Source organism: Apus apus, chromosome 19 (assembly GCF_020740795.1).
Source record: "Apus apus isolate bApuApu2 chromosome 19, bApuApu2.pri.cur, whole genome shotgun sequence".
Lineage (NCBI taxonomy): Eukaryota > Metazoa > Chordata > Aves > Apodiformes > Apodidae > Apus > Apus apus.
In genome coordinates, this window is record NC_067300.1 from 81,475 (window position 1) to 109,390 (window position 27,916).

At 50.9% G+C, this 27,916-nt stretch overlaps 2 protein-coding genes across 2 annotated transcripts; one reads left to right on the forward strand and one right to left on the reverse strand.

Annotated features, from left to right (window-relative positions):
- The first annotated feature begins 926 nt into the window (after positions 1 to 926).
- LOC127392696 (ficolin-2-like) lies at positions 927 to 7,392 on the forward strand. Its single transcript, XM_051636932.1, is given in 5 exon segments — positions 927 to 937; positions 1,205 to 1,322; positions 1,741 to 1,924; positions 6,225 to 6,352; positions 7,252 to 7,392. Coding segments are annotated over 5 exon segments (582 nt in total).
- Positions 7,393 to 8,252: 860 nt separating this feature from the next.
- On the reverse strand, positions 8,253 to 27,224 carry LOC127392679 (dual specificity testis-specific protein kinase 2-like). Its single transcript, XM_051636910.1, has 8 exons — positions 26,997 to 27,224; positions 23,678 to 23,799; positions 23,493 to 23,541; positions 22,641 to 22,790; positions 16,226 to 16,399; positions 15,565 to 15,648; positions 14,500 to 14,586; positions 8,253 to 11,498 (listed from the first exon to the last, which is right to left on the reverse strand). The coding sequence occupies exons 1-8, from the start codon at positions 27,216 to 27,218 to the stop codon at positions 11,397 to 11,399; spliced, it is 990 nt and encodes a 329-aa protein (XP_051492870.1). The 5' UTR covers positions 27,219 to 27,224; the 3' UTR covers positions 8,253 to 11,396.
- Between the last annotated feature and the right edge of the window lie 692 nt (positions 27,225 to 27,916).

Sequence of the window (27,916 nt, forward strand, 5' to 3'; positions counted from 1 at the left end):
GATTAAAACCTTATACTCTTCTGAGTGATCCTACCAATGGACATCAGTGAACCAAATCCTCGGCTGAGCAACCCATTCTCAAGGTCTGCATAGAAAAAAAAAAACTGCTGATGGTGTCATCATCCCTTTGCAATCACTGGATCCTGGGATGAGGAAAAGCAATTAAGGACATATTGATCACTTCACCAGTCCCAAAATCTGCCCTTGGGGGCCTGCCCTACTTTGGACTGAGCTTGTCCATTGCCAGTTCCCTTCCACTACCCAAAGCAGCTGCATCCACAAGGACACTGCTGCTCTCATGATCTATGGATCATTGAAATTTGGGGTGTTAGAGGGACCTCATGGTAGGAGCAAGTGCTTGAGTGGGAGCTGTGCTCTGCCTCTCATATCCTGAGAGCTGAGAGAGACTCTGAGAAATCACAGTCTCTTCTCTACTGGGATGCAACACTAGTTAGAAAAAAAAAAAAAAAATCTGTCTTCTGCTAATGTTCATAAACTTTCCAGGCTCTGTGTCTGAGGGTAATGTGGGGGTCAAACTCCATGAGGCACTTTGGGCCTCTAATAATGCTGCCACAAAGGGGCAGGTGGGAAAAAATCCCAACCTGCTCTGCCCACCTCACCTTGCCTGGAGACAGAGTTTTAACTCCATCAGTCATGGACTATGTATGAACTGCAGCTGGTTTGAGGGTTGCAAAGTTATGCTGCCCAGCAGGCCTGGCGCTGAACACAAGCCAGGCTGACCCTGGGCTGTGTGTCCTCCAGTACCTCAGTTTCCCCATTCACCAGGTACACTCTGCTCTTTGCAAAGGGATGTAGCAGGCAGGGTGAGGAGAGCTGTCTGCACTTAGCTACACTGAGGGTTTGGCTGGTTCATTTCCCCTAGAAATAGAATATGGGAGGGGAAAGACACCCATAATGTTCCGAGGATGTCAGTCAGGCAGGTTGGGGCACCAGGGAAGGAACTGAAACAAAGACATTGAACTCAAGAGCAAACAAGTCACTGTTCAGCCTAGCAGCAAAGAGCTGTGACACCCACGACACCTGCAGGCACTAACCCAGCAACCCAGCAGCCCCCCTGCTGGGACAGCCTGGTCCAGCTCCCCCCAGCACGGAAACGGGGAGGGGGGTGCGGAAAGGAGGGTTGGGCGTGAGGGAATATTATTTTTTACCTTCTTTTTTTGAATTCCAACTTTTTTATCTCCAGAGGCAGGGGGGAGGAGGAGAATGAAGCCTCAGCAGCCACTTTACGAACGCGCTGGCTCGAACAAAAGGTGCATCCTCCTGCCCTGGCCAGCGGGACGTCCAGGAACAGGATGTTCCAGGTGAGATTTTTCAACTGCAGAGCAGTGCAAAGGGCCAGTCAGAGGTTTGCAGGGGAGGATATAGCTCTGCTTAGCTCTGTCTGTGTTCCTTGGGAAAGGGATTGGGCTGATTCAAGCCAACACAGCATAAAGAAATTGGGTAGAACCTTTGCTGTCTGTGGACCTTTCAATGTCACTTTCTCTATTGTCAACACCCCCAGGACTCCTCTCAGCTTTTGTTGTATTAAGCTGCAGTGTATTTATCATGCGTGTAACGTCACAGATAACAAACACCATTTTCTCTGCTGAACTTCCTGAAGCCAGAGAGATTCAGTCTTACTCCTCTGACCTCTGAGATCCTCCATGCCTTCTGTTAATCCTCACAGCAGTCCAAACTCCAACCCTCATTGCTTTTCTTTGCACTGTTCCTGAACTCCAGAAGGTTCAGTTTCCTCTCCAAGATATTCAGAGCCCTAATATCTCCACGAAGACTGTCTTCATTTCCCCAGAGGTGAGACTAGTGGAACTGGGTGATGCTGACCACCTTGCCATTCTTCAAGGATGCGCAGGGATCCCAGGTGCCTCTGACCCAAAAGGAGAACCAGAGCTCCCAGGAGCAACAGGTGAGGCCCCAGTGCTGGTGAGGAACACTGTGGCATGCAATGGCTTTTTCACTTGGGGGTCAGGGAAGGATGGTGGGGCTGGAACCATGCTGGCACCAGCTCTGCAGGCAGTGGGAGAGTCCCATAGGAGTGGACAAGACCCCATCTGGTACCTGCTGATGCCCCATCGTGTGCTGGTACAAGTCAAGTCATCTCTTTTTCCCTGAGTCTTGTCACAAGTCTGAAGCAGTCCTGGGGTGTGAAGTGTCTGTATTGTTTCTTCTGCAGTAAGAACATTTGCCTACTTTCTGAGTCTGTATTGAGTAGTCTGGGTGGGAGAGGGGCTGTGATGCTCCTGCATGTCTGCCGGAAACTGTCTGGGAGCTGTGTTAGGGAACCCCTGCCCCAGAAAGCAGGCAAGTGGGTCCTGCGGGTGTTTCATAGCCAGCTCATAGAGAGGATAAAACACATCAGCAGAGGGAGCAGATCTACCACAGCAAAATCCAAGGGCTGGCTCCAAGATGTTAAAAGCTCATAGAAATTAATATGTGAACTGCAAATTAGGACTTGCACCAGCCATACCAGTGTAGTGTGGCTTCAACAGAAGGAATAAGATACATTGAAATATCAAAAGTAATTAACAAAATCCAGTTCCCTTGTTCCTGCTTAGCTGCTAGGGCTCTGTGTCATCTCCCCTTCAGTCAGTTGACAATGTGCATGTACAAACTGAGTCTTTCCTTGCAGGAGAAATGGGAGCGTGGGGACTCCCAGGGAAAGCGGGACCACCTGGTGCAAAAGGTAATGGGTAACATTCAGCTCTAAACCATAAACATACCCATGTTCAGGGCATGCACAGGAAGAAGGGTCTGCAGAAGCAAAATGCAGAGCTGGTCACAGTCCAAGAACCAGCCCTGGAGTAGCACAGGCAAAGCAGGAGTTGGGGTATGGGTCTTGCATGGGGTGAGTATTAGTAAAAATGTCCTTGAGCAGGGCCACCTCACAGAGGTAAACACTACTCTTCTCAAAGTCCTCCTTAACAGCCCACAAAATCAGATGTGCCCCCATTTCCCTCTAACAAGCCCTACCTTGACAAACCTGCCCAAATGCACCCCCATCCCCTCTGGGGAGCTTTGGGGAGCATTGGCCAGGAGCCCCGGCACAGAGAAACAGTGCTGAGAGCTTCCAGCAGCCCAGGTCTGGGCTAGGGAGAGATGCCATTGCAGCCTCTGGACCAGGAGATGGGATCAAACCACCAGGGAACAGCTGACACAGGGTGACGCAGGGAGGGAACAGGGGTTCTTTGAAATAGGGAGAGACACTGAAAAGAGGAAGATGTCTGCAGAGAAATCAGCTTTCACTCCATCCAGGCTGGGCTTAAGATCTTCAGAAGGATCTGTGTGCTGTAGATAGTGCAAAGTGTCTCTCCTAAAGAATCCAGTTCCCAGTAGAAAGTGGCAACCAGGAACTGAGCACCTGTGCACTGACTAGCTGGAAAAAAAAAACAAAAACAAACAAACAAAAAAAACCCTTTGCATGTAATATGTAATAATTTCCTGGTCAAAAGCACCCATGACTTCAGCTGAAACCCCAGCGTGAGATGGATGAACCCACTGAAAAAGCCTACAATCTCACCTGTGCCTGGCTGAGAACAGAAAGACCCCACAAAAAGCCACTGAGATAGAGCTGTGAAACTCCCACTGCAGTATTGCAGAATCACAGGTCAGGTGTTGGAAGGGACCTCCAAAGATCATCAAGTCCAACCCCCCTGCCAGAGCAGGACCAAAAACTAGGGCAGATCACTCAGAAAGTCATCCAGACCTTGTCATCTTGAAAGTCTCCAGAGAAGGAGACTCCACAGCCTCTCTGGACAGCCTGTCCCAGGGCTCTGTCACCCTCACAGGAAAGAAGTTCTTCCTCACGTTGAGGTGGAACTTCCTGTGCTTGAGTTTGAATCCATTGCCCCTCATCATATCACAGGGCACAAGTGACAAGAGGTTGTCTCTGCCCTGTTGATCCCCAGCCCTCACGTATTTATAGACATGAATTAGATCCTCCCTCAGTCTTCTCCTCTCTAGACTGAAAAGCCCCAGGTGTCTCAGCCTTTCCTCATAAGGCAGGTGTTCCAGTCCTTCATCATCCTCATAGCCTCTGTTGGACTCTCTCCAGCAGATCCAGCAACAGCCAGAGCAGTTTTCCCTCTTCTATGTCCTCCTCCTCCTGCTTTTCCCAAGAGACGCTGCTGGTCAGGGGAACAGTTGGGTTGGACAGCATCAGCTGGGACACTCCACAAAGTGGCCTTTTCAGCTTGACAGCTTCTCCTGTGCATTTGGGATCATTCACACACATTGAGTTGTCTGTGATGAGCATTTTCCTGGTCTCTTTCAGGAGCAGCAGGAGAGCCTGGCTTCCAGGGACCAAAAGGTAAATCATACTGAATTCATCATGTGAGCTGGTTTTGTTACACTTCCACCCTGTCCTGTTCTGGAACAACACACCAGGCCAGAGCAGCTGATGAAAGTACCCAACCAGCTTTTTGGTGGCAGTTGTGCCCCATGGCAGGGGCATGAGCAGCCCCTGTCCCAAACCTCTTCAGAGACAGGGGCTGACCCTGGCTCGAGAGCCTGCTGCTGCTGCCCAGCACCATCAGGCACAGGAACTGCAGAGCTTTACCCTCCTGCCTGAAGGATGAGCCAGGTTTGGGCAGAGCCCTGACCCTGCCATGCCATGGCAAAAGGCAGAGGTTTGGAGGAAACTGTCACTGCTGGTGCCAGAGGATCTTGTCTTTCCACCAGCACTAAGCAGAAGGACAGGGGGAAAACAAGGTTTTCTCCCTGATGCTGCCACGCCACAGGTGAAGGCCATGGGCACCATCACCCTGCAGCTGCAGCCACTGGAGCCCTGCTGATGTGGGGTCTGCTCAGGCCATCTGCTACAGCTGCCCATCCCCCACCTGGGGCTTCAACAATGCTGTCCCACAGCTGCGGATCCTCCTCACACACCCCTATCCCATCCCACCCCCTCTCCTGTCCCACTGTCCCTGCCCAATGGGACCCCCTGGCTCAGGATGCTGGTGACCGCTCGGGGCTGGCCAGGCCAGGCCCAGCAGACACATCTTGTACCAACCTTTGGATCTGCTGTCCCCATATCAGATGTCAGGCGAAAATACATAGTGTGGAAAGAGACAAGGCTGCATCTGAAACGTGTCCCACACCATGTTCCTCCTGGGCAATATGGAGAACTGCTCCCCATGACTGGGGTGTTGGTGTCACCACTATTAATTGCAGGAGTCTGTGACTTGGGTCCCCACCTGTCACTGTCCTACTGTACTCTTGGTCTGTGCAGATGGGCCCTTGGTGGGTCTCCTCTGGTGGGCCTGGAATGGTGGGGGCAGAACATGTGCTGAGCTCCTGCTGCCTGGTGTCTGTGCCTCTGCTGTGTATGTGAATCAGCTCAACACTCCCCCTCAGCCCCTTGCCAGTGCAGCAGAATTTCTCTTGGAAAACAAATTATGCTAAGTGCTGGAGGAGGGGAGAGCAGGGTGCAGAACGTGAAGCGCAATTCATGGTGTTGTTTGTCCAATAGGAATGAAAGGAGAGCCTGGACTTCCAGACATATGAGGTGAGTTCTACCCTAGGTCCTTCATGCCACCCTTGGCTTTGCAGAGAAGGTGGTGGTGGACACCCTGCACCAGAAGTCAAGACAGAGCAGTCACAAAAAAAGAATTCAGAGTGACACTGAAGGATGGAGAAAGGAAATATCTGTTAACCCATCTACTTTTCTCAGCCACACACAGCTTCTGTGTGTCTACTTTGTAATCCAGCCGGGCCAGGGAAGTCCTAGCCTCTGAGCACTGCTTGAGCCACCTGCCCTCTGTCTGTCTTGGAGGAGGTCTGCCTTAGTTTTTAGGCACTTCATTGTCCAGGTTTCCAAGATGAAACCACTAGAAACACCTCTGTAACTGTGCTGCTACATTGAAGGCCGTTATACCACACTCTGGCAGTAGCAGGTTCAGCAGACACGGAGTTCAGATGTGTAAATTCATTTAAAAAAAAAAAAAAAAAAAAAAAAAAGGAAGAAAACAAACAAGCTTCAGTTGACCCATCTGCCTCTATGAGCTACAATCTGATCTGCCTACATGTGGATGCTGTAGGGTCACAGTCATGTGCAGAGGCTCAGGCAGATCAGAGCTGCTGCCCTTCTGTGCTTCCTGGGCACGTGCAAACTGAGGACAGGAGGAGGCAGGGCAGTGTTACAGCAGCTCCCTGGTCTCAGCGAGCACACTGAACTATTCCCCTCTGATCTCTTTCCCTGTTTTGTACAGAAGCCAGGAACTGCCACGAGCTGCTGGGCAAAGGGAAGTTCCTGAGCAGCTGGTACACCCTCTACCCCCAGGGCTGATATGCCACCACTGTCTTCTGCAACATGGACACGGATGGTGGGGGATGGATTGTGAGTGGGATAGGGAGGGGAAGGCTTCTGTGTCCCTTCAGTGACTTTATGAAGGAGGCAAAGGATGGCAGCAGGATAGGAACAAAAAGGAAGGAAAACAATCATTGAGGGGACAGTTGAGTTTGACGCTAGTAAGGCTGGATGATCCCTGTGGATCACAGAATCGTTGGAGTTGGAAGGGACCTCTAGAGATCACCTAGGCCAACCCCCGACTGGATGCAGGGGATTCTCATTGGAGACCTCTCCAGGAGCAGGCTGAACACCACAGACCCACTGGCTGATTTACAGGCAATGTGCTGATTTACAGCATGTCATAGAATCACAGAATGGCTTGGGATGGAAGGGACCTTAAAGACCATCTAGTTCCAACCCCCCTGTCATGGGCAAGGACACCTCCCACCAGACCAGGTTGCTCCAAGCCCCATCCAACCTGGCCTTGAACACTTCCAGGGATGGGGCAGCCACAGCTTCCCTGGGCAACCTGGGCCACGGTCTCACCACCCTCACAGTGAAGAATTTCTTCCTAATGTCTAAACTAAATCCACCTGCTTCCAGTTTTAATCCATTCCCCCTCATCTTCCCACTCCCTGCCCTTGTCAAAAGTCCTTCCCCAGCTTTCCTGTAGCCCCTTCAAACACTGAAAGGTGCTCTAAGGTCTCCCCAGAGCATTCTCTTTTCCAGGCTGAACAGCCCCAAGTCTCTGAGCCTGTCTGCATTAGTGAAGAGGCTCCAGCCCTTGGGTCATCTTCATGGCCTCCTCTGGAGGAGATGTGTGAGCGAGGAATTTCCCTGGGTCCAGTACCCAGAACCCCACAGGAGTGTCCCTGGGCTGGGGCAGCCCTTGTTGTGGGGGCTGTGCTGCAGATATTTGTGGGGGGCTGAGGGTTTCCTTTCTTCAGGTTTTCCAGAGGCACTGGGATGGGTCAGTGAACTTCTTGGGAGACTGGGACTCATACAAGTGAGGCTTTGGCAACCAGCTGACAGAGTTCTGGCTGGGGAATGACAACATCCACCTCCTCACCTCTCTGGGTACACTCTGACTCTCCCAGGATCCTGAGAGTCCAACCCCTGTCCCACACCTGGTTTAGTAGAGGATTCTGAGCCTTTGGCATCCATCCGAGCCCCAGCATTACCCCTAAGCAGCTCTTGCAGCCCATGGCACACAGGGAATCACACTCCAAAAAAAAAAGGAAACCTAGTAGCCAGTGAAGAGAATGAGCTGATTGCATGAGCTGTCCTGGAGATATGTCAACTCATCTGTCCTTGCTTAGTGGTCAGGGCGAATCTCTAATCAGAGGGCAGAATTGCTTTCTATTATCCCCCATCCATCCTCCCAAGGGAAGATTAAAGGGGAGTAAGAAAGAGAAACTTAAAGATTGGAAACTGGAATAAGTTCACTGTAACACAGAGAAAAGGAGTAACACAGGAGGCAAACAGATCTATAAACTCATATACAGATACCCAACTGATCTCAGTGATGGCAGGAATAGGAGGGTGAGAGTCCCTTGTGGCAAGGCCAGCTCAGGAGAGGGGTCCAGGGCTCCTCACAGCACCCAAAAGGATTGGATTCTGTCTGGTGTGGAAAAGATGACACCAACACCCTTTGCACCGTGGTTGTGCTGCTCCTGTTACTTTGTGCCCACCTCACTGAAGTGGTAAGTTAAGAGACCAGTTGAAACTGCCTCAAACTGAGGGCTTGAGGGGACAATGGAATCAAAATACCACCCTCTCATAGATAACACCTTGGTAAATTACTTGTAACTACAGGTTTATCATGTCAGCTATGCTGATAGAGCACAGAGCTGTTTATTCAGTTGTGGTTGTTGCCTTGGAAACACTGCACTTCAGCAACACCACTCAGCAGACCCAGGACGATGAAACACAGCAGGTGGGGCTGATGTGGAAAAGAACCACTAGACTTTATTCCCAATTGGCATTTACAAAAACAAACCAAAAAAGACACTACAGAGGATGCATGAGCACATGGCCCATGGGTCACAGCATAGCCAGGTCCAGCTGTCAGCACCTGCTGAGTGAGCAGCCACCTGAGGGAAGAGGCAGAGGAGGCACCTCCTGGTCAGGCCCAGCAAAGGTGAGGCCCCCTGCAGCGCACTGACCCTCCACCCACTCTCACAGCTGCTTCAGTTCAGTGCCAGTAATCTGAGAGATTAAATTTGACCACTGACCTGGACTTGGTGTCAGACTGGTGTGAGGAAGCCAGGCCCTGCGCTCCCAGCATAGCCGCCCATACCTGGAGAGCATCTCAGCAGGTTTCTCATGCTCACCTCTCCATCCAGCTCTCACCAGTGAAGAGAAACTCTCAGTGCATAATGTGCACACAAGAAATTCCCAGACCACCTCTATTCTCTGCAGACTCCCAACATAGGCTTTTCTAGTCCACATGGTACCTCCAGACAGTCTCTGTCTCACCTGCAGGTACAGCAGGCACCAAAAGTCCTTCTAGCAAGAACCTGATATCCTTCAGTCACCTGAGGTCCAGCGTGTGGCCTCACAAGAGTGGATGGGGCATATGGCAAGCCCAGAAACAGTTCTGATCCACCACAGCTCAGACTGTGCTTGCTAATGCTGTCCTCTGTGCAGAAAATATCCTGCCCTCTCAACCCCCCCACCCCACCCCAGATCTCTTTAATCCTTGAGCAGGCTTCTTACCCCTGAGCAGATAAATAAAACCAGATCCTCCTTCATACCACAGCATCATCAAAGTATATGCAACTCCACGTGCCTTCTCTACTGTGTCCCAGCCCCATGGTTTTTGCTCTGCAGACCAGGCAGATATACGGCTGGAGGAAAGATCAGCCCAGCCTGTGGAAGGGCACCACCAGCCTTGCTGGTCCTGGGAAGGGGGTGTTCAGCAGGGAATCAGTATGTTGAGGGATCTTCCTTCAGCTTACTCTTTTGCGGGGGCAGGGGGGCAGAAGAAGAACAGGCTCTGGCAGACCAGTCAGCATGGGGAAGGCTGGGGAAGGACTTTGGGAAAGCACCACCTCTAGCCAGGGAGTGAGCTGAGGTGTACAGCTGTCACCCTTTGAGTGTTGGGACATACTGTTGGATTTCTCATCCTCAGGTCCTCTATGGAAGAGCCATAGGGAGCCTGGGAAGCCTTGGGAGGTTGCAGTTAGCTACTCAGGTCCATCTCCAGGTAGATGTTCACCCTGTGATTTTCATCCAACACACTGCTGTGATGCTGGTGGTGGCTGGCTCTCACTGAACACAGAGGTGCTGACACCATTGTTCCAGTCCATTTCACTCCAGTGGTCTGAAGTCTCCAAACTGGTACAAGTCAAAAAGTGGTGATTCTCCATCCTTCACGTTGAAAAGCTTCCCCTATTTTCAGTCTTTTCCTTCTCAAGGCTTTGCTCTCCCTGCTTGGCAGCATCCAGTTGGGACTTATTTGCTGGGCACCTCCTTACAGAGCAGGAGGGGTTTTTTTTGCAAATAAGTCAGTATCCCACAAAACCACAGCATCTCTGGGGAATGAGGATGCAGAGGCCCCTTGGAGATTTCGTGGAGCTGGTGACCCTGATGCCATTCAGTGTGTTGCATGCCAGCTCCTGATTCCTTGTGATCCCTGGTGAAAACGCTCTGTGCTCCTCATTGGGTCTGTTCCAGCACACCACTGACACTCCCTGTGCAGGCCCCACGGCAGAGATGTTGGGCTATGTGATACCAAATCCAGTTCTGAGAGCTTGAGCTGAGGTCCCAGCTCAAGCTGTAGGTTAAAGGCCCCTTGGGCTAAACAATGTACAAATACTTTTTGGTGGACAGATGAATGATCCCTGCTCCAAGAGCTTACAGTCTACAAGAACAGAGCCACAGTTCCACCACTACACAGACCTATTTAGACCTACAGACATCTTGGTCCCAGAAGAACATATCCTTCACAGGAATGGCCCAGCAATTAGCTGATCTGGGGGCAGGGACTCGACAGTCCACTTCTTTGTCTTCATTTGCAATGCCAAACCATTTCTAGCCATTGTTCTTTCCACCTCTGGTTTGGGTCCACAGCCCCAGTACCCTCATCTGGCCCTAAGAGGTACGTGTTATACTAAGTCCTCTCCTGGCTGCCTGAGCCCTGGGGTCCACAAGGGTGTCCCACACAGCTGAGGATGTGATGGGTACTGGGCCAGCCAGAGAAATTGATTGTGCTGGACCCAGCTCTGCCCTGTTTCAGCCTCACAGGCTGGTGGCACTGTGCTCATCGCCATGTCTGCAGCAGGATGAGAAGGGGGAGGCAGATCCCTCCATCCCTGAGCCACAGGGGTGGTGGGGGGAAATCCAGACTGATGTGATGCTGGGACATGTATCTGACAAAGCTTTTCTGAGGGGAGATATTAGTTACTAGTTCATCTCTCAATAAGGCACACCTAGCCCATTGCCCCACCTGGCACCGGCTGGCACCTGGGGGTGACCCTGGCTGACTCCCCAAGCCTTACCAGATGCCCCCACACCTGGGTGCCCCCAAGCAGGATGCCAGGAGACCTCTCTAAGCATCCCTGGTCCCACATGGCTGCTAGACTGCTGCTGTAAGGCCTTGAATTGTAAGGCAACGCTGACGCCCACCAAAGCACCCCAGAGCCCCTTCTCCTTCACATCACACAGACCTCAACCCCCTGAGAGGGATTCCCTGAGGCCATGGGGATAGAGAAGGGGAAGTCCCTGTGTCAGGGGGCAGGGGGAAGCAGAAGAGGATGTTTTTCTCAGGGATTTAGGAAGTATCCTCAAGGGAATTCATGTCCCTCCAGGATCTTTTGCTTTCAACAAGCAAACAGACAAAGGCTGTCTGGTGTCTGAATTACATCACTTAAAAACCTTAGCTAGGAAAAATAAACCCTTGGTAAGTCCCTTCTGCATTTTTAACCATGTTTTCCATCCAAGAAATTAGAGACCAAGACTATGATTAAATAAACATCAGTGCATCACTTGGCTCTTCCCTTCCCCACCTTCCTTCCTCACTCCTGACCTCTGGACAGTTCATTTACACTTTTGGACAATCCTCTGCTGAGCAAGACAGGAGGCAGGCAGCTCAGCTGGAAAGCTGATTGTCCCTCTTAGGCTCCAGGTTCTCAGCAGCATCCTCCAGCTCATCCAGGATTTCAGAGAAAGATGGCCTCTTAAATGCTTCCACCTGGAACGAGAAGTGAAAACTGAAGAGGACACCCCAGCCAGGAGGTGGTTGCTCCGCATCAGCTCTGCTCGGTGCTGCAAGGCCAGGTGATGGCCTCCACCCACCACTGGTAAGGGTCACACACCTGCCTGTGGAGCCTTCTGGCATCACCCATCAACTGGTCACCTGGGCCTGGGCTGTTGCAAACAGCCACAGGACACATCCCCCAGTTTAGGGGCAGCAAGATGCTGAAAACCAGCCTGAAATTCCCTAAGTGGGACAGGGTGTGGGAACAGCTCATCCCAAAGTCCACCCTAAGGGTGCAGTGACCAGTGCTGTGCAGGAATGGCTGCAGACAGCTGTCACAAGGGAGATGGGTCATTCCCTGAGCTTCGTCACAACAGTCAGGATCTAACTGTCTTGTCTCCTTGATGCAGCTCATCCTCAGGAGGCTATGACCCCCAGTGCCGCTGGGGTGTACACAAGGGGAGGGACATGGTCTGGACACCCCCATCCCACCTTCTATTCCACCATCCTGAGCTGCCTGACCTCACAGAGCCAGCAGCGGGAGCAGCTCCAGAAACAGAAACCTCCCCACCCTGGAACATGGCACACAACAGAGAACAGCCCAAGGGCCAATCCTGGCAGAAGCCCATCACTGCACCCAAGCTGTATTAAGGACGCTGCTCGTGGGAGGTGAAAGATCTGAACACACAGAACTCTAAGTCAGCTGCTGCTGTGAATCATTGCAGTGATTCAGGAGTTATTCACATGTCCTTGGCTCCTTGCAAGGATTTACCTGCATTTGCTGCTTTCCCCTCCTAGCAATTAGGTGCATTATGAACACCTAGCTTCTCCATTCTCTGCCTGATTGCTGTCTTTGTTTTTCCCTTCCTTTCAGAGATTAACTCGAATCACAAAATCACAGAGTAGTTTGGGTTGGAAAGGACCTTAAAGATCATCTAAATCCAACCACCCTGCATGGACAGGGACTCTCCCCACTATCCCAGGTTGCTCCAAGCCCCATACAACTTGCTCTTAAATACTTCCAGGGATGGGGCAGCCACAACTTCTCTAGGCAACCTGTTCCACCCTCACACTGAAGAATATCCTCCTAATGTCTAATCTAAACCTTCCCTCTTCCAGCTTTAATCCATTCCCCCTTGTCCTCTCACTCCCTGCCCTTGTCCAAAGTCCCTCCCCAGCTTTCCTGGAGCCCCTTCAGGCACTGGAAGGTGCTCTAAGGTCTCCCTGGAGCCTTCTCTTCTCCAGGCTGAACACCCCAACTCTCCCAGCCTGTCTCCAGAGCAGAGCTGCTCCAGCTCTCTGATCATCTCCATGGCCTCCTCTGGACTCTCTCCAGGAGCTCCACGTCCTTCTTATGTTGTGGGCTCCAGAACTGGACACAGTGCACTACGTGGGGTTTCATGAGAGCAGAGTAGGGGGAAAAAATCCCCTCCTTCAACCTAGGCCACGCTTCACTTGATGCAGGCGAGGACACCATTGGCTTTCTGGGCTGCAATTGCACATTGCCAGCTCAAGTTCAGCTTCTCATCCAGCATCATTCCCAAGTCCTTCTCTTCAAGGCTGTTCTCAATCCATTCTCCAACCAATCTGTATTTGTGCTTGGGATTGCCCCAACTCATGTACAGAACCTTGGACTTGGCCTTGTTTAACTTCATGCAGTTTGCATGAGTCTTCCCTTTCTCTCTGCTTTGCCTCCTGTGGCTTTGGGCAGAGCTGGGAGGCCCCCAGCTGTCACCATTACCTTCTATGCTAAAGCAAGAACGGTTGGAGAACCATGGTCTGATCATATCTGTAAGGCCAGAGCTGGTGACAGCAAGTCAGAGCTCTCCAGAGTGGGCCAGCTGGGTGCCTCTGCCTGCAGCCTGGCTCAGGAAGGGACTGGGCATCATCACCAACCTGCTTCTCATACTGGGGTTGACATGCAAGGGAACAGGCAGAGCCCTGGGATATTTTGGGATGTAATACACCAACTAAATACTTCTCCTACAGCAAAAATGCACGGTGAAGGAAAGCATACTACTTTGGCAGAGAAGAACCTCATGAGGTTCAATAAGAGCAAGTGTAGGGTCCTGCACCTGGGAAGGAAGAACCCCAAGCACCAATATAGGTTAGGGGTGCACCTGCTGGAAAGCAGTTCTGAGGAGAAGGATCTTGAAGTCCTGATAGGCAGTAAACGATCCACGAGCCAGCAATGTGCCCTTGCTGCCAAGAAGGCCAATGGAATTCTGGGTTGCATAAAGAAGAGTGTGGCCAGTAGGTCAAGGGAGGTCATTCTCCCACTCTACTCTGCCCCAGTGAGATCACATCTGGAATACTGCATCCAATTCTGAGCTCCCCAGTTCAAGAGAAACAGGGAGCTACTGGAGAGAGTCCAGAGGAGAGTGATAATGATGACTGGGGAACTGGAGCATCTCTCTTATGTGGAAAGGCTGAGAGAGCTGGGAGTCTTTAGTCTGGAGATGAGGCGGCTGAGGGGAGACTTATCAATGTATACAAGTATCTAAAGGGTGGGTGAAAGGAAGATGGAGACAAGCTCTTCTCAGTAGTTGCCAGTGTCAGAACAAGGGGCAACGGGTACAAGCTGGAACCAAGGAAGTACCATTTAAACATAAGAAAAAACTTCTTTACAATGAGAGTGACAAGACACTGGAACAGGCTGCCGAGGGAGGTTGTGAAGTCTCCATCTCTGGAGATATTCAAAACCCACATGGATGCAGTCCTGCGTAAAGGGCTCTAGGTTGTCCTACTACAGTGGGATAGTTAGACTAGACGATCTCCAAAGGTCCCTTCCAACTCTAGCAATTCTGTGATACTGGCCCAGGAAAATCTCATTACTCCACAGAAGAAGTGGCAGAGCCCCGTGTGCTAGCACTGAGAGCAGCAGCTTCAAGCTCTACAGGGTTCACAACAATTTTGGTCACTGTCATGCAAGTGGGATACAACTAAAAAATAAACAAAGAAAAAAAAAAACAAAAAAACCCAGCAAGAATCTCACCCGGCAGCAGCTAGCAGTGAGGTCCATCACCTGCCTGGGGCATTCACTGATCATCCCCTGGAAGGCAGTAACATCCAAACCATAATCCTGTAAGGAAGCGGAAAGAGTACATAGAGGCTTCAACTATGAAGTCCTTTAAAAACTCTTCATCCTTCTCAAGGTGTTGAAGCACAAAATGCTCATGGTTTAAAGCTTTTAGGGTATTTTACTGGTGGCTCTGGGCAACATCAGCCCTGGCAGGACTGCACAGATGTTAAATCATGAACAGAGCATCCCTCTGCTTGCTCTGTACCTCTTGGAAGCGTGTGCCCTCCTGGAGAAGTTCAGACCCAGGCAACAAGAGCCACAAAAGCAGAAACCAGTAGAGGAACCAGCACCAGGTGGTGAGCAGTGGCTTCCAAGGCAAAGAACTGCAGATAATCTGGTCTCCCAACAGTAACTGAGAGTTGAGAGTGTCCAGCATGCTGTCCCATAACTAAATCTTTGTCCCTCCAGACTTCAGAGTCTCTGACACACAATTCTCCTTCACTTTGTGAACACAATTGGGGCATTAGTTCCTGTTCAGTATCACAGAAACATGGAATAATTTCTGGTCACTGAAGGTTCTCTGCACTGCTCCTTGGAAAGCAGCAGTTTGTTTTCCTTCTGGATTTTTCATCTCTGTCCAGGATAAACTTTCCCTTCCCACTTTGTGGAAGGAAAATGTTACAAATGTTGAAACAAAAGAGGCCATGTTCTTAGGGAAGCCCCCAATTCCACAACCTGTCTACTAACTGCAACATATTTGAAAACAAAGATTTGTGATAAGAGTTGTGCTGAACCTGCCACTTCCATGAAGAAGCTGAAATGTCCAAGCAAAATTAAGTATTTGGAATTAAGGTCTTTAAACAGAAGTACTTTATCTCAAATTGCTGGCATAAAAGAAGTTTCAAAACTACAGATCCACTGAATTCTTCTCATGGAAAAACTGTGTGTGAACACATACATGAGTGCACAGGTCCAGAGAGAAGCCACAATCTGGTACCAGGGAGAAAACACAATTAAATTTGCTGCAGAAATTGTTACCTGAGTCCTAGGAAGCACTTCGGGGTCAGCTGGGATCCTGCCCAGGATTTCACAGAGGAGAATGCCAAAGGAAAATACATCCACCTACAGGAGGGTTGGGAGAGCAAGAGTTGGGACAGGGCATGCACAGAGCAAAGCAGGAGAAAGGAGAACAGCAACGATAAGATCCCTCCATTAGTTACTCATAAGCCCATCAAAAAAGCCCATTGGAGATGGAAGCAGCAAACCCCTAAATTTCTGGGCTTCTGAAGCTATCCAGGAACACTACAGCCCCACTTGGAGTTCAGCCTCATCTTTGGAAAGCTTGGCCTTGTGCTCTTGTTCAATGTGTTTGGTTCTTCTACCACAGCTCTGGCACCCCTCACAGATCCTGCAACAGGCTCATTGGGCATCAGCATCTTCCTCAGAGAGGCGTCACTGTATGTCCATGGCAGCAACCCATTTCCCTGAAAGTTGACTTAGCAAGGCCATATAAGGAACTTCCAAGCTGATAAGCAAAGCCCTTCTGAGCAAAGGTCCAGGTAGAAGGGCAATGTTTCCCAGGGAAGGAGGGAAGCACTTTTCTGCTGTTGGGACATGTCCTCCACAAGCAGAGGACACATCGTCCATTCTCACTCAGGAGCTCTGAGGATGAACAAGGAGCTGGGAAGCAGTGCCATACCTTCCAGTCATAGGGCTCTCCCCGCAGCATCTCAGGAGCCATCCAGAAAGCTGAGCCCACCAGAGAAAGCTTCCTCTCCACATCCTTCACAGGCAGCTCCACCACCTCCCTGGCCAGCCCAAAGTCGGTGACCAGTGCCTCGCGGCCCCGCGGCGTCACCCGGATGAGGCAGTTCTGAAAGGAGCCCGTGAGGATAACACCCAGTGAGGAAGGGTCTGGACACCTCACTGAGCAGCACCACACGAGCCCCCAGCCCCACCATGCTGGCACAGGCACCCCTTGCCAGAGACCTGCAGCCTGGTAGCACACGCAGACTGTACAGGCAGATTAGGGAGGGACTGAACACATCTGAAGCAAGGAAAAGAAAGTCCTTTGAGGAAACTGTCAGTGGACAAGATGATCCACATACTGACAGGGACCTCAACATCTGCTCACTGTTCACCCAAAGGTAGGCAGGACACTGCCGCCACCCTTCTCACTGCCAATGGCTGCACATCCATCATGTGGCTTTCTGGAATAGTTCCTATAAAACTATCCTAAGGTTTCTCAAAATCCCAGAGGTTTCAGCCTATTCAGGTCCTCAAGATTTCCTCCTTGGCATCTGCTCCCAGGGACACAGCAGAAATGACAGGGATCTTCTCCAGATGCCTCTCAGTAACAACTAGGTTTCCAGTGAGCGTGTACATGCTCCTCTCCCATACCTTCCGCCATCATCACTGCAGGTTTCCCTGAGGAAGGATAAAACTCTTTTAGGGTTGAACCACTGCAGTGAGTCTGAAGGGGCAGGCAGGAACCTCCAGCACTCACTGACTTCCCACAAGCAGATCTGGAAAGCTTCTGAGCTCACCTGACTTCAGAGCAAACTGGCCAAGAAACCTGTGGTCAGAGTGAGTTGGGCTTTGATTTGTCCTTGTCTGGTGTTTGTGATTTCATGGTTAGTCCCAAGCCAAGTAAACAGCCTGAGAATGCAAAGGTGAGTCTCATTCCTGGGCTGTTGTCTTGAATATTTCAAGTTTCTCTTAAAAAGCTCACAGACCACCAACGAAAATGGCTTGTAAGAGATGCACCACCACCTGCATCAACTGCAAGAACCTCTAGGCTCCGTTTCCATGAATCACCAAGCCAGCCTCTGGAACCAGCTGGCACAGATATGGTTCATGCTGGTGGCCAACCCCTCAGCTCACATTTCCCATGGACACACTGCAGATTCACCTAAGGTTTGGACAGTTTTGCTCAAAACACTGCTCCACCATGTTCCTACAGCTATACCAGTGGCAGAGGAAGAGCCACATAAAGCCTGTCCCTATGGTCAAACCTGGGGATGGCAAAGCCCAGGGCTGTTCCTGTGCACACGAAGCAGCATGAGCACCCACTGAAGAAGCCTCCCAGCCAGAGGGTCAGCACCCAGGACCATGGTGTGCCTTTGCATCACACCCAGAGCCTGTCTCCAGCTGCCATTTTGCACAACCAGCACGTGGCCAGGGAGTGAAACCCAGGGAGATGACCATCCTACAGCTAGTGACCTGGGCCCTCCAGATCAATGAAGAACAACTTCCCTGCACTTGAGAGAGGAGACACACACAGCAGCGCGGAGCAGAGAGCTGTTCCTTTTAATTACTGAGAGTTTTGACACGGGTCCGGGCTTCCGGAAGACGTGGCGGGGGTGGTCTGAGAACCGCGGCGAAAGGAAAAAGCGGCCTCTCGGCAGCTCCTCAGAGCAGCTGCAGCACAGGGAGCAGCCCAAGCCGGGTTAGAGTGGGTCGGTGCAAACAATTTACTGTGGGTGTGCGTGAGGGCACGCGAGGAGCAGCAAACAGCGGTTGCTTTCTTTGAGCTAGACAGACGATCATGGTCACAACACAACCAAAAGCCGCAGTGAGGAAGAATGTGGGAACTCAGACTGAGCTTTCATGCAGACATGAGGCCGTGCAGGTCTGGGGCTGCAGCGAGTGCCTGAGCCTGGCGCTGGTGCCGGGGGAGCCGGTGGCACCGCATGTGTGCGGTGTGAGCAAATAAGTGATCTGCTCAGGCAGGTGGTTGAACTGAAGGAGGAGGTAGAAAGGTTGAGAAGCATCAGAGAATGCGAAAGTGAAATAGATTGGTGGAGCCACACCCTGAGGCAAGGGCAGAAGAAAGAAGTTCTTGAACAAGTGATGGATCCCCTCCTATTATCAGACAGAAGGAGGGAATTCACGGGTAAGGGAGGAATGGAGGGAGGTCCCTCCTCGGAGAGGCAAGTGAAAACCCTCATAGCCCTCCCATCCTCCCAGTTGCCCTTGAAAAATAGGTATGAAGTTTTTGAAACTTCAGGGCCAGGAAAATTAAGATGGAGAGGTAGATTTGTCTAGTGAGTCACCTAGGGCTTGTCACTCACCCCACGCCTTAGAACTTCTTCAACTAAGAAGAAAAGAAGAGTAACCGTGGTGGGTGACTCCCTTCTGAGGGGAACAGAAGGGCCTATTTGTCGACCAGACCAATCCCACAGGGAAGTCTGCTGCCTCCCTGGGGCTCGGATTAGAGATGTTAGAAGGAATCTCTCTGATCTGGTGCAGCCCTCTGACTACTACCCACTGCTGGTTTTTCAGGTTGGCAGTCATGAAATTGTTACAAGGAGTCCAAGGGCAACAAAGAGAGACTTCAGGGCCCTGCGATGGCTGGTTAGGGGGTCTGGAGCGCAAGTAGTGTTTGCCTCCATACCTGCTGCAAGAAAGAATGAAGAGATAAACAGGAGGAGTCTGCAGATCAATCCATGGCTACAGGACTGGTGCCATAGACAGGGCTTTGGGTTTTTCAATCATGGGCTGCTATATGAGACACCTGGCCTACTGGTGGCAGGTGGGATGCACTTGTCCCAGAGGGGCAAAAGGCTTTTGGGGCAGGAGTCATCGGGGCTCATTGACAGGGCTTTAAACTAGGTATGAAGGGGGAAGGGGAGATAACTGGGCCTGTTAGGGACAAGTCCAAGAGAAACATGCCAGGGCTTGAAGGATGGTGGACTAGGGAGGATTCTCACTCTGTTGTTTCATTTGAGAGAAAGGATAGATGTTTAGAAATCATGGAAGCACCTGAGCAGGGTCGGGTAGGAAATGGAGCCCACAGTGGAAAAAAAGGTGTTGGAATCATTAGCTCATCTGAAGTGCATCTATATCAATGCACCCAGGATGAGCAACAAAAAGGGAGCTTGAAGCCATGAAACACCAGGAAAACTATGACATAGTGGCTGTCACAGAAACATGGTGGGATGCATCACGACTGGAGTGCCACAATTGATGGCTACAAGCTCTTCAGGAGGGACAGAAAGGGAAGGAGAGGGGGTGGAGTGGCCCTGTATGTTACAGAATGCTATGAGAGCTTGGAAATCAAGTGTAGTCATGATGAGATTGACAGTGTTTGGATTAGGTTAAGGGCCAATAAAGCTGATATTGCTGTGGGAGTCTGCTATAGACCTCCCCATCAAAGCAGTGAGGTGGATGAAGCTTTCTATAAGCAGTTGGGAGAAATCTCCCAGTCACTTGCTTTTGTTCTTATGGGGGACTTTAACCTCCCAGACATATGCTGGGAATACAACACAGCAGAGAGGGAACTGTGTGGAAGGTAACTTTCTCACACAGCTGGTAAGTGAGCCGACCAGGGAAGGTGCCCTCCTGGACCTGCTTCTTGTCAACAGGGAAGATCTTGTGGGAGAAGTAAAGGTTGGAGGCCATCTAGGGCATAGTGATCATGAGATGATTGAGTTTTTGATCCTTGGAGAAACAAGGAGAGGGGTCAGTAAAACTGCCACCTTAGACTTCTGGAGGGCAAACTTTGACCTTCTCAGAAGACTGATTGACAAAGTCCCTTGGGAGGCTGTCTTGAAGGATAAAGGAGTCCAGGACGGCTGGACATAATTCCAGAAAGAAGTCTTAAAGGCACAGAAGCAGGCTGTCCCCGTGTGCCCAAAAACCAGGAAGCGGGGTAGGAGACCAGCCTGGCTAAATAGGGACTTTGCCTGGACCTTAAGAACAAAGAGAGTCTACAACCTTTGGAAGAGGGGACAGGTCACTCATGAAGTCTATAAAGGTGAAGTGAACCTATGCAGGGTGAAAATTAAGAGAGCCAAAGCACAGCTAGAGCTCAAACTAGCTACAGCTCAAACTAGCTACAGCTCTTAGGGATAATAAAAAATGTTTCTGTAAGTTCACTAACAGCAAAAGGAGGATTAGGGAAAATCTCCATCCTTTATTGGATGCAGAGGGAATCTTAGCAACAAAGGATGAGGAAAAGGCTGAGGTGCTCAACACCTGCTTTGCCTCAGCCTTTAGCAGTGGAACTAGCTGTTCCATGGGTACCCAGCCACATGAGATAGGAGACAGGGAGGGGATGCAGAACGAGCTCATCACAATGAAAGAGGAAGTGGTCAGAGACCTACGACACCACTTAGACGCACACAAGTCCATGGGACAGGATGGGTTACATCCAAGAGTGCTGAAAGAGTTGGCAGATGGGATCACCAAGCCACTTTCTATTACTTACCTCAAGTCCTGGCTAACTGGGCAGGTCCCAAAGGACTGGAGGGTGGCAAATGTAACACCCATCTATAAGAAAGGCAGAAAGGATCTGGGAAACTATAAACCTGTCAGTCTGACCTCGGTACCAGGGAAGGTCACAGAGCAGATCATCTTGAGTGTCATTAGAAGACATATAGTGGACAACCAGGGGATCAGGCCCGGTCAGCATGGGTTTATGAAAGGCAGGTCCTGCCTGACGAACCTGATCACCTTCTCTGACATGATGACCCAACTAATGGATGAGGGAATGGCTGTGGATATTGTCTATCTGGACCTCCAAAAACCATTTGACACTGTTTCCCATAGAACTCTCATAAAAAATGGGCTGCTCGTGGCCTGGATGAGCAAATGATCTGTTGGACCAAGCACTGGCTGGACAGTTGGGCCCAGAGAGTGGTGGTCACTGGAGTCCAATTCAGCTGAGGCCGGTCACAAGTGGTGTCCTCAGGGCTCAGTGTTGGGACCGTTTCTGTTTAACATCTTTATGGATGATCTTGAGAAGGACATAGAGTGTGTCATCAGTGAGTTTGCAGATGACACTGAGCTAGGCAGGAGTGTTGATCTGCATGAGGATAGGGAGGCTCTGCAGAGAGACTTGGATAGATTGGATCATTGGGTTAATATTAATGGTCTGGGCTTCAACAAGGCCAAGTGCCTGGTCCTACACTTGGGCCACAACAACCCCAGGCAATGCTCAAAGCTTGGGGAAGTGTGGCTGGAAAGTGTCTGGCAGAAAAGGACCTAGGGGTTCTCACTGACAAGCAGCTGAACATGAGCCAGCAGTGTGCCCAGGTGGCCAAGAAAGCCAATGGCATCCTGCCTTGTATTAGAAATGGTGTGACCAGCACAAGTAGAGAGGTGATTGTCCCCCCGTCCTCAGCACTGGTGAGGCCACACCTGGAGTATTGTATCCAGTTTTGGGCACCTCAATTCAAGAGAGATATCGAGGTGCTGGAGCGAGGACAGAGGAGGGTAACGAAGCTGGGGAAGGGCCTAGAGAATAAATCTGATGAAGAACACTTGAAGGAGCTAGGAATGTTTAGTCTGAGGAAGAGGAGGCTGAGGGGAGACCTCATCAGTCTCTACAACTACCTGCAAGGTCATTGTAGAGAGGTTGGTGCTGGTCTCTTCTCACAGGTAATTAGTGACAGAACAAGAGGGAAGGGCTTCAAGCTGCAACAGGGCAGGTTTAGACTGGACATTAGGAACAATTTTTTCACAGAAAGAGTGGTCAGACACTGGAATAGGCTGCCCAGGGAGGTGGTGGAGTCACCATCCCTGGATGTGTTTAAGGCTGTTTGGATGTGGTGTTGGTGGATATGGTTTAGGGGACAACTTTGGAGAGCAGGGATGATGGTTGGACTCGGTGATCCCAAGGGTTTTTTCCACTTAATAGTTCCATGATTCTATGATCTCCTGAGCTCTTCTGGTGTCTGCACACCTAGAGGGATCCTGGCACTGGCTCCCAGGGCCCACCACCAGCTCCTTCTAGCAACAGCTTCCTCCTTGCTGTAAGCAGGAAAGAAAATCTAAATCTAGCAGAGCTTCTTCTGCAACCATTGGCAAAGAAACCCATGTGCAATTCTGCAGACATTTCCATCTGGCTTCTTTTCTGACAGCAACAGCTCTAGGAACAATCATATATTTTTATCTCCATCTGGGTCTCCTGCTTGGCAGGTGATGACTGTGATGTAATGACAGGCTCTGTCAAGAAACTCTCCTTGCCCAAAGAAGGATTAGCAGAGAGTAGGGGGCCAACAGAAACCCCCTAGTTACAGCCCTAGGGGTCCCTGCAGGGTCCCTGAACACAGTCCCTTCATCAGTCCCTTCATCAGTCCAGAGGTGTTATCCCCTTTCCAGCTGCATACCTTGGAGTTGAGATCTCGGTGGTAGATGTTTTTGGAGTGCAGGTAGATCATGCCTCTTGTGATGTCAGAAGCTAGGTCCACCTTTTCCTTCCATGTCAAAGCAATGTCTTTGCTGGCCAGGAGCTCCTCCAGGCAACCCCCATTCACATACTGTGAACACAAACAAGAAGCGAGTGGTTGTGCAGCCAGGCACAGGCTCCCCTGGAGCTTCCTGGGTGCTGAGCCAGGAGCCCCTCCTGTGGGATGTGGATTGGAAATGCCACCGCACACAGAGGCCCCTGCATGTGGTACAGTGCAAACACCCCTCCTTCCACAGCATATCGCTGCTGGCCTCTGGGCGCTGCCCCATGGCTGTGTAACCCCACCCACATCCTCGCTCACAGGCAGTGGGTTGGAGGCAAAAAGCCTGGCAGCAGCTCAGTCAACACCTTCTGCCAACAACAGTGTAGGAACAAGGTGAGACCTCCTCCCTGGTACCAGCCCAGGCTTTTCCATCAGACCACACAACCCTTCAGAGTCACCTGGAAGTCCTGCCACTCTTCATCTCCTTTACTTCCTATTCCTGCCCTCTGTCCCCAGTTACACTTCTCCCAAGCTGGCCCACTCTGGGGGTACCAGGCCAACCTGAAACACTTTTGGCTGTCGTGCAGTGACTGTGCCCCACTCCAGCTGTGACCACCTGTGAGGCAGAAAGGACCAGAAGCCCCTCTGAGGCAATCTGGCTACTCCAGAGCCATTCACAGATGCAAGAGTTGTAGAGGTGTAAATAGGTGCTCCAGGACATCTGACATCTTCCCTGCTGAAGAACTGCAGGGTGTTGCCCACAGCACACTCAGAAGCAAGAACCTTTACCTCCAGAATAGGGTAGAGCTTGTCATCCTTCACACATATCCCAAGGTACCTAAGCAGAAGAACACACACAAAAAAGAAGCCATCAAGGTTCAGTTCAATCCTTCACTGCAGAACTGCCTTAGAGGCACCAAGCCAACTCCAGCCCCTGCCAGCACCCACTGCTCATAGCTGGAGGATGTGCCCACCTGACGATGTTGGGGTGGGACAGCTTCTGCAACAGGCTGATCTCACGCACAATCACCTCTTGGTCCACATCATTCTTGTAGATCTTCACCACCATCACTTTACAAGCAGCAGTCTGGGTCACCTGGAGCCAAGGTTGGAGTAGGACATATCTTACCTTCCAGAGGTCTGCCACCCCCTCTGGACCACAGCATCCCTTCCCAACCAAAGGCCTGGATCTCATTTCCCTGCTGCCCAGAGCTTTGCACAGTTGTTTGCACAAGTGCAAGGTGCTGCCCCTTCCACACAAGCTCCCCTCCAGTGATGCTTGCCTCGGTGGCTGGGGACAACTGGGTCCCTCCTGTTCCAACACAACACTATTTCCCTGCCCAAATTTGTGTGCTCCTTGAACTGGAGAAGTTCCTCAGCCCACTGGGTTACCACAGAGCTGGCCTTCTCCCCTCCAATGCCCTGCCTGCAATGCCCCTTCTCAGCCACAGCCTGCCCCACATCTCCTTCCTTCCCCCCCTCCCTCCCAGCCTGGGCTGGTGGAGCTGGTGAGCACTCAAGGGGTTCTTGTCCACAGGGCAATGCAAACCCAGCCTCATCTGGAAAAGAAATGACTGAAGAGAAAGGGTAGACCCACACCCCAAAAAAAGTAGTGGCAGAGACGGGCAAAGGTAACAGGCTCAGAAAGCCTCTTCCAAGACAACACGCCCTAAGACTTTGCTCTAGCCAACCTGGAGTAGCCCTTAGTCCCCTCTGAATCATGCAAAGTGTCCAGTTTTGTGCTGAAAGTGTCAGAACCAGGAAAGTGCAGAAAGGCCTCCAAAGGTATTCTCATTTCATGCTAACAAGTGATGAAGGGTAAAGATCAGGTGTCAGCCTTGAGTGAAGAACTATAAGTGAAAATCTGGCACTGGGAAATGCACTGAATTTCCTAACATGTATGAAGCTTTTTGAGGGCCAAGAGACAAAGAGGTTGCTCAGAGGCTCCCTTTGAGCAATGCCTTAAAACAGCCTCAGAAAAAAGATGTGACAGTGCATTTCTCACCTCAGACCTCTATGATGCTGCCAATGAAAGAAGCTTTATGCTTTGTCTGAGAGAAACTCATACTTAAATAGCTGCTTATTGCCCACCAGAAAACTAAGGCAGAGAAAGAGGGAAAGTAGCTTGTGCCCAGGCTGTGCAATACATAACCCACGGAGCAGAAGGCTGTGCCCCAACCTCTTGAGTCTGAGTCACCAAGTAGAACAAAGTGAATCCTCCTTCCTCAGCCAACCCACATATAACAAGTCCTGAGAACGGGCTTGACAGACAAAGGATGGCAAAAGCAGCAGGCAGCCAGCCCAGGCTAGCATGAACACTTTGGGGTGTCCGTGTCCTTGCTGTGGGAGCACTTTGGAAGACAGCATCTGTTGTCAGAGCTTCAGAGGAGCATCGCCAGTGATGCTTCGCAGCAGGAGTGCTGCTGTCCAGGGCTACAAGTCCACAGGGGACCTGCTGATCCAAGACAACCACGAGTCATCAGAGCAGTTGGTTACAGACACGTTCAAGTTCCCAGACAAATGTCAAGTCCCCACAGAGGACTGTCCTTGTCCCAAGCCCTTCTCTGCTGTCTTCTGACTATTTGACCCATAGCATTTAATTCAAACTTGTTTTGTTGATTTTTTACATTTCTTTTTCTGCTTCTACTTCAAAAAGTTATTTCTTTTTCATTTAAGATCCGTGTCTCCAGCCTGCCTACTGCCAGAATTTCATTCACTGCCAGGGCTGGAGGAAAATGTCATGCACGAAGAAAACAGCAACTGTTACTACAAAAATCTGCTAGATAGAGGAAAGAGAAGCAGCCAAAGCACAATGTGTAGGTGGGGAAAGCAATTCCTAGAGGGAGGCTGTGGTGGGGAGGGGTATTTGTCATGTATTGCCCAAGTCTGCAAAGAGCTGCCATAGACCTTTGGCTGGAGATTCCCCTGGAATCTCAGGGAAATTATTCCCCGGAATCAGCTTTAGTGCACTGTCCCTGGACCTGACATTCACCCAAAGGCTTTATCACAGCACCAAGGTCAGGTGCAGCATAGGAGGAGGCAGAGTACTCAGGAAGCAATGTGCTTCCATCTGACTTACGTGTTTTCTGCAGTTCCATGGCCAGATCCTGCCAGCCTGGCTCCATTCAACTGGACACGTGCTTGCACCAGCCAGAGATCTTACCCAGGATGTGTCAGAGTACTCCTCTGGCAGAATCGTCTTATGCTGGCCCAGAAGAAATAGGCAATCATGATGTTTATCATGGGGCCAGTCAAGTTCTAAAGATCTGAAGGCAATGGTCAGACCCAAGTTGTTCCCACTGGGTCTGTGTCACAACCCAACAACCAGTGCCAGCAGCCACATTCTAGAGGGCTGCTGGGAGGAAAGACAAGATGGCAAACCTGGCCACACTGCAAAGCAACATGGCATCTGCTCTCAGAGTTGAAGGCTGAGTCCCACTTCCTAGCATGAAACACCTCCCTTCACTTCACCGTTCACCCCCAGGTCCCACCCACACCCCCCACATAAGCAGTGGCATTCCTGGGTTGAGGAACAGCACTGGAGGGGCAGCAGAGCTGGCAGCTCCCTGGATCCTGTGCTTGCTCAGAGAGAGTTAAACCTCCCACCAGCAGAGCTTGGTGCAGAAAGTCTTGAAACAGCCCCTGTGAGAAAAGCAGTTTTGCTTTGGTGACATCACCATCTACATCATGCTCTGGCTTGCAGGGAGCCGTGGGTCTCCTGACATGAAGGCAGCAGAGGCAGAAGTGGACAGACCAGCAGGCTGTCTCAACCTGACCCTGCCCCAAGTCCTCTGTCCTTCCCCAGCATCACCCTTAATACAGGGCAGCAGCCAGGAGGGGTGACAGCACTAGTGTCTCCACAGGTGTGGGCAGCAGGAATTCTGGGAAACACAGCTTCATTTTACATTCTTTTTCTCTATATATTCTGCTACAACGTTGACAACAAAGCCTGCACAGAGGATAAATATCCCCTAATCTCGTCGGACACCCAGTTCAGGTCCCTGGCATGCCTGCTGCATGGCTGGATGACAGTATCCATGAACATGGATTGACTGAGTCCTCTCATCTCCTTTTTTACTATAGAAGGGGAGATGTGCATCAAAGGCAACATGCTGGCTTCACTGAGGTGGGGTCCCTTCCTCTCTCACCCCATCCAACCTGCCAGAGTGACCTAGGAAGGATGAAGACAAAGAAATGCGCACAGGGACAGGTCTATCAGTAGCAGAACTATCTACACAGCCTCAGCCTCTGCTGCTCTCTCGGAGGCCATGGGCTGCCTCCAGGTCAGTTTACCTTGTAGACCTTGGAGAAGAAGCCACTGCCTATCAGCTCAGCATTGAAGTTTTCCCAGAACTCCAGCTTCCTGACAGCTGTGCGCAGCCTCTGCCAACGGTCCACATGGTAGTAGGTGTCGGAGGACTCAGCGTAGTACTGCACGGGGCCGGAGGGCTCCGGCGTGATCAGGCCGGCCTCGCACATGGTGGGGCAGCAGCTGAAACACAGGGTGTTGCACATGAGCCACAGCAGTATTGCAAGACTCAACAAACACTGGTGCAAGACAACAAGTCTGGGGAAGTCTCAGGAGCAGAGAAAGAGGAGATGAGACATCTGGCTGATGCACTGGGCGGCACACACAGCCTTGGGAGCGCCTGTGGGCACTAGTCTCCCAGAATCAATCACAGAATCACAGAAAGAATAACAGAATCACAGAAAGAATCACAGAATCACAGAAGGTCAGGGGTTGGAAGGGACCTCCAAAGATCATTGAGTCCAAGCCCCCGGCTAGAGCAGGACCAAAACTAGGGCAGATCACTCAGAAAGGCATCGAGACAGGTCTTGAAAGTCTCCAGAGAAGGAGACTCCACAACCTCTCCGGGCAGCCTGTCCCAGGGTTCTGTCACCCTCACAGGAAAGAAGTTCTTCCTCGTATTGAGATGGAACTTCCTGTGCTCAAGTTTGAATCCATTGCCCCTCCTATCACAGGGCACAAGTGACAAGAGGTTGTCCCTGCCTTGTTGACCCCCAGCCCTCATGTGTTTATTATAGACATTAATTAGATCCCCCTCAGTCTTCTCCTCTCTAGACTGAAAAGCCCCAGGTGTCTCAGCCTTTCCTCATAAGGCAAGTGTTCCAGTCCCTTCATCATCCTCATAGCCCTACACTGGATTAAAAGGCACTATGTCTAAATTGGGCTTTCAGCACAGTCATGTGCC

What these genes read in the sequence shown, in the direction of transcription:
- LOC127392679 (XM_051636910.1), bottom strand. Translation starts at nt 27,218, where the DNA reads ATGTGCAACACCCTGTGTTTCAGCTGCTGCCCCACCATGTGCGAGGCC. An exon ending in ACCGAGATCTCAACTCCAAG is followed by an intron (nt 16,400 to 22,640) that starts GTATGCAGCTGG and finishes GGCTCCTTTCAG; the next exon opens with AACTGCCTCATCCGGGTGAC. An exon ending in GAGAGCCCTATGACTGGAAG is followed by an intron (nt 15,649 to 16,225) that starts GTATGGCACTGC and finishes ACCCTCCTGTAG; the next exon opens with GTGGATGTATTTTCCTTTGG.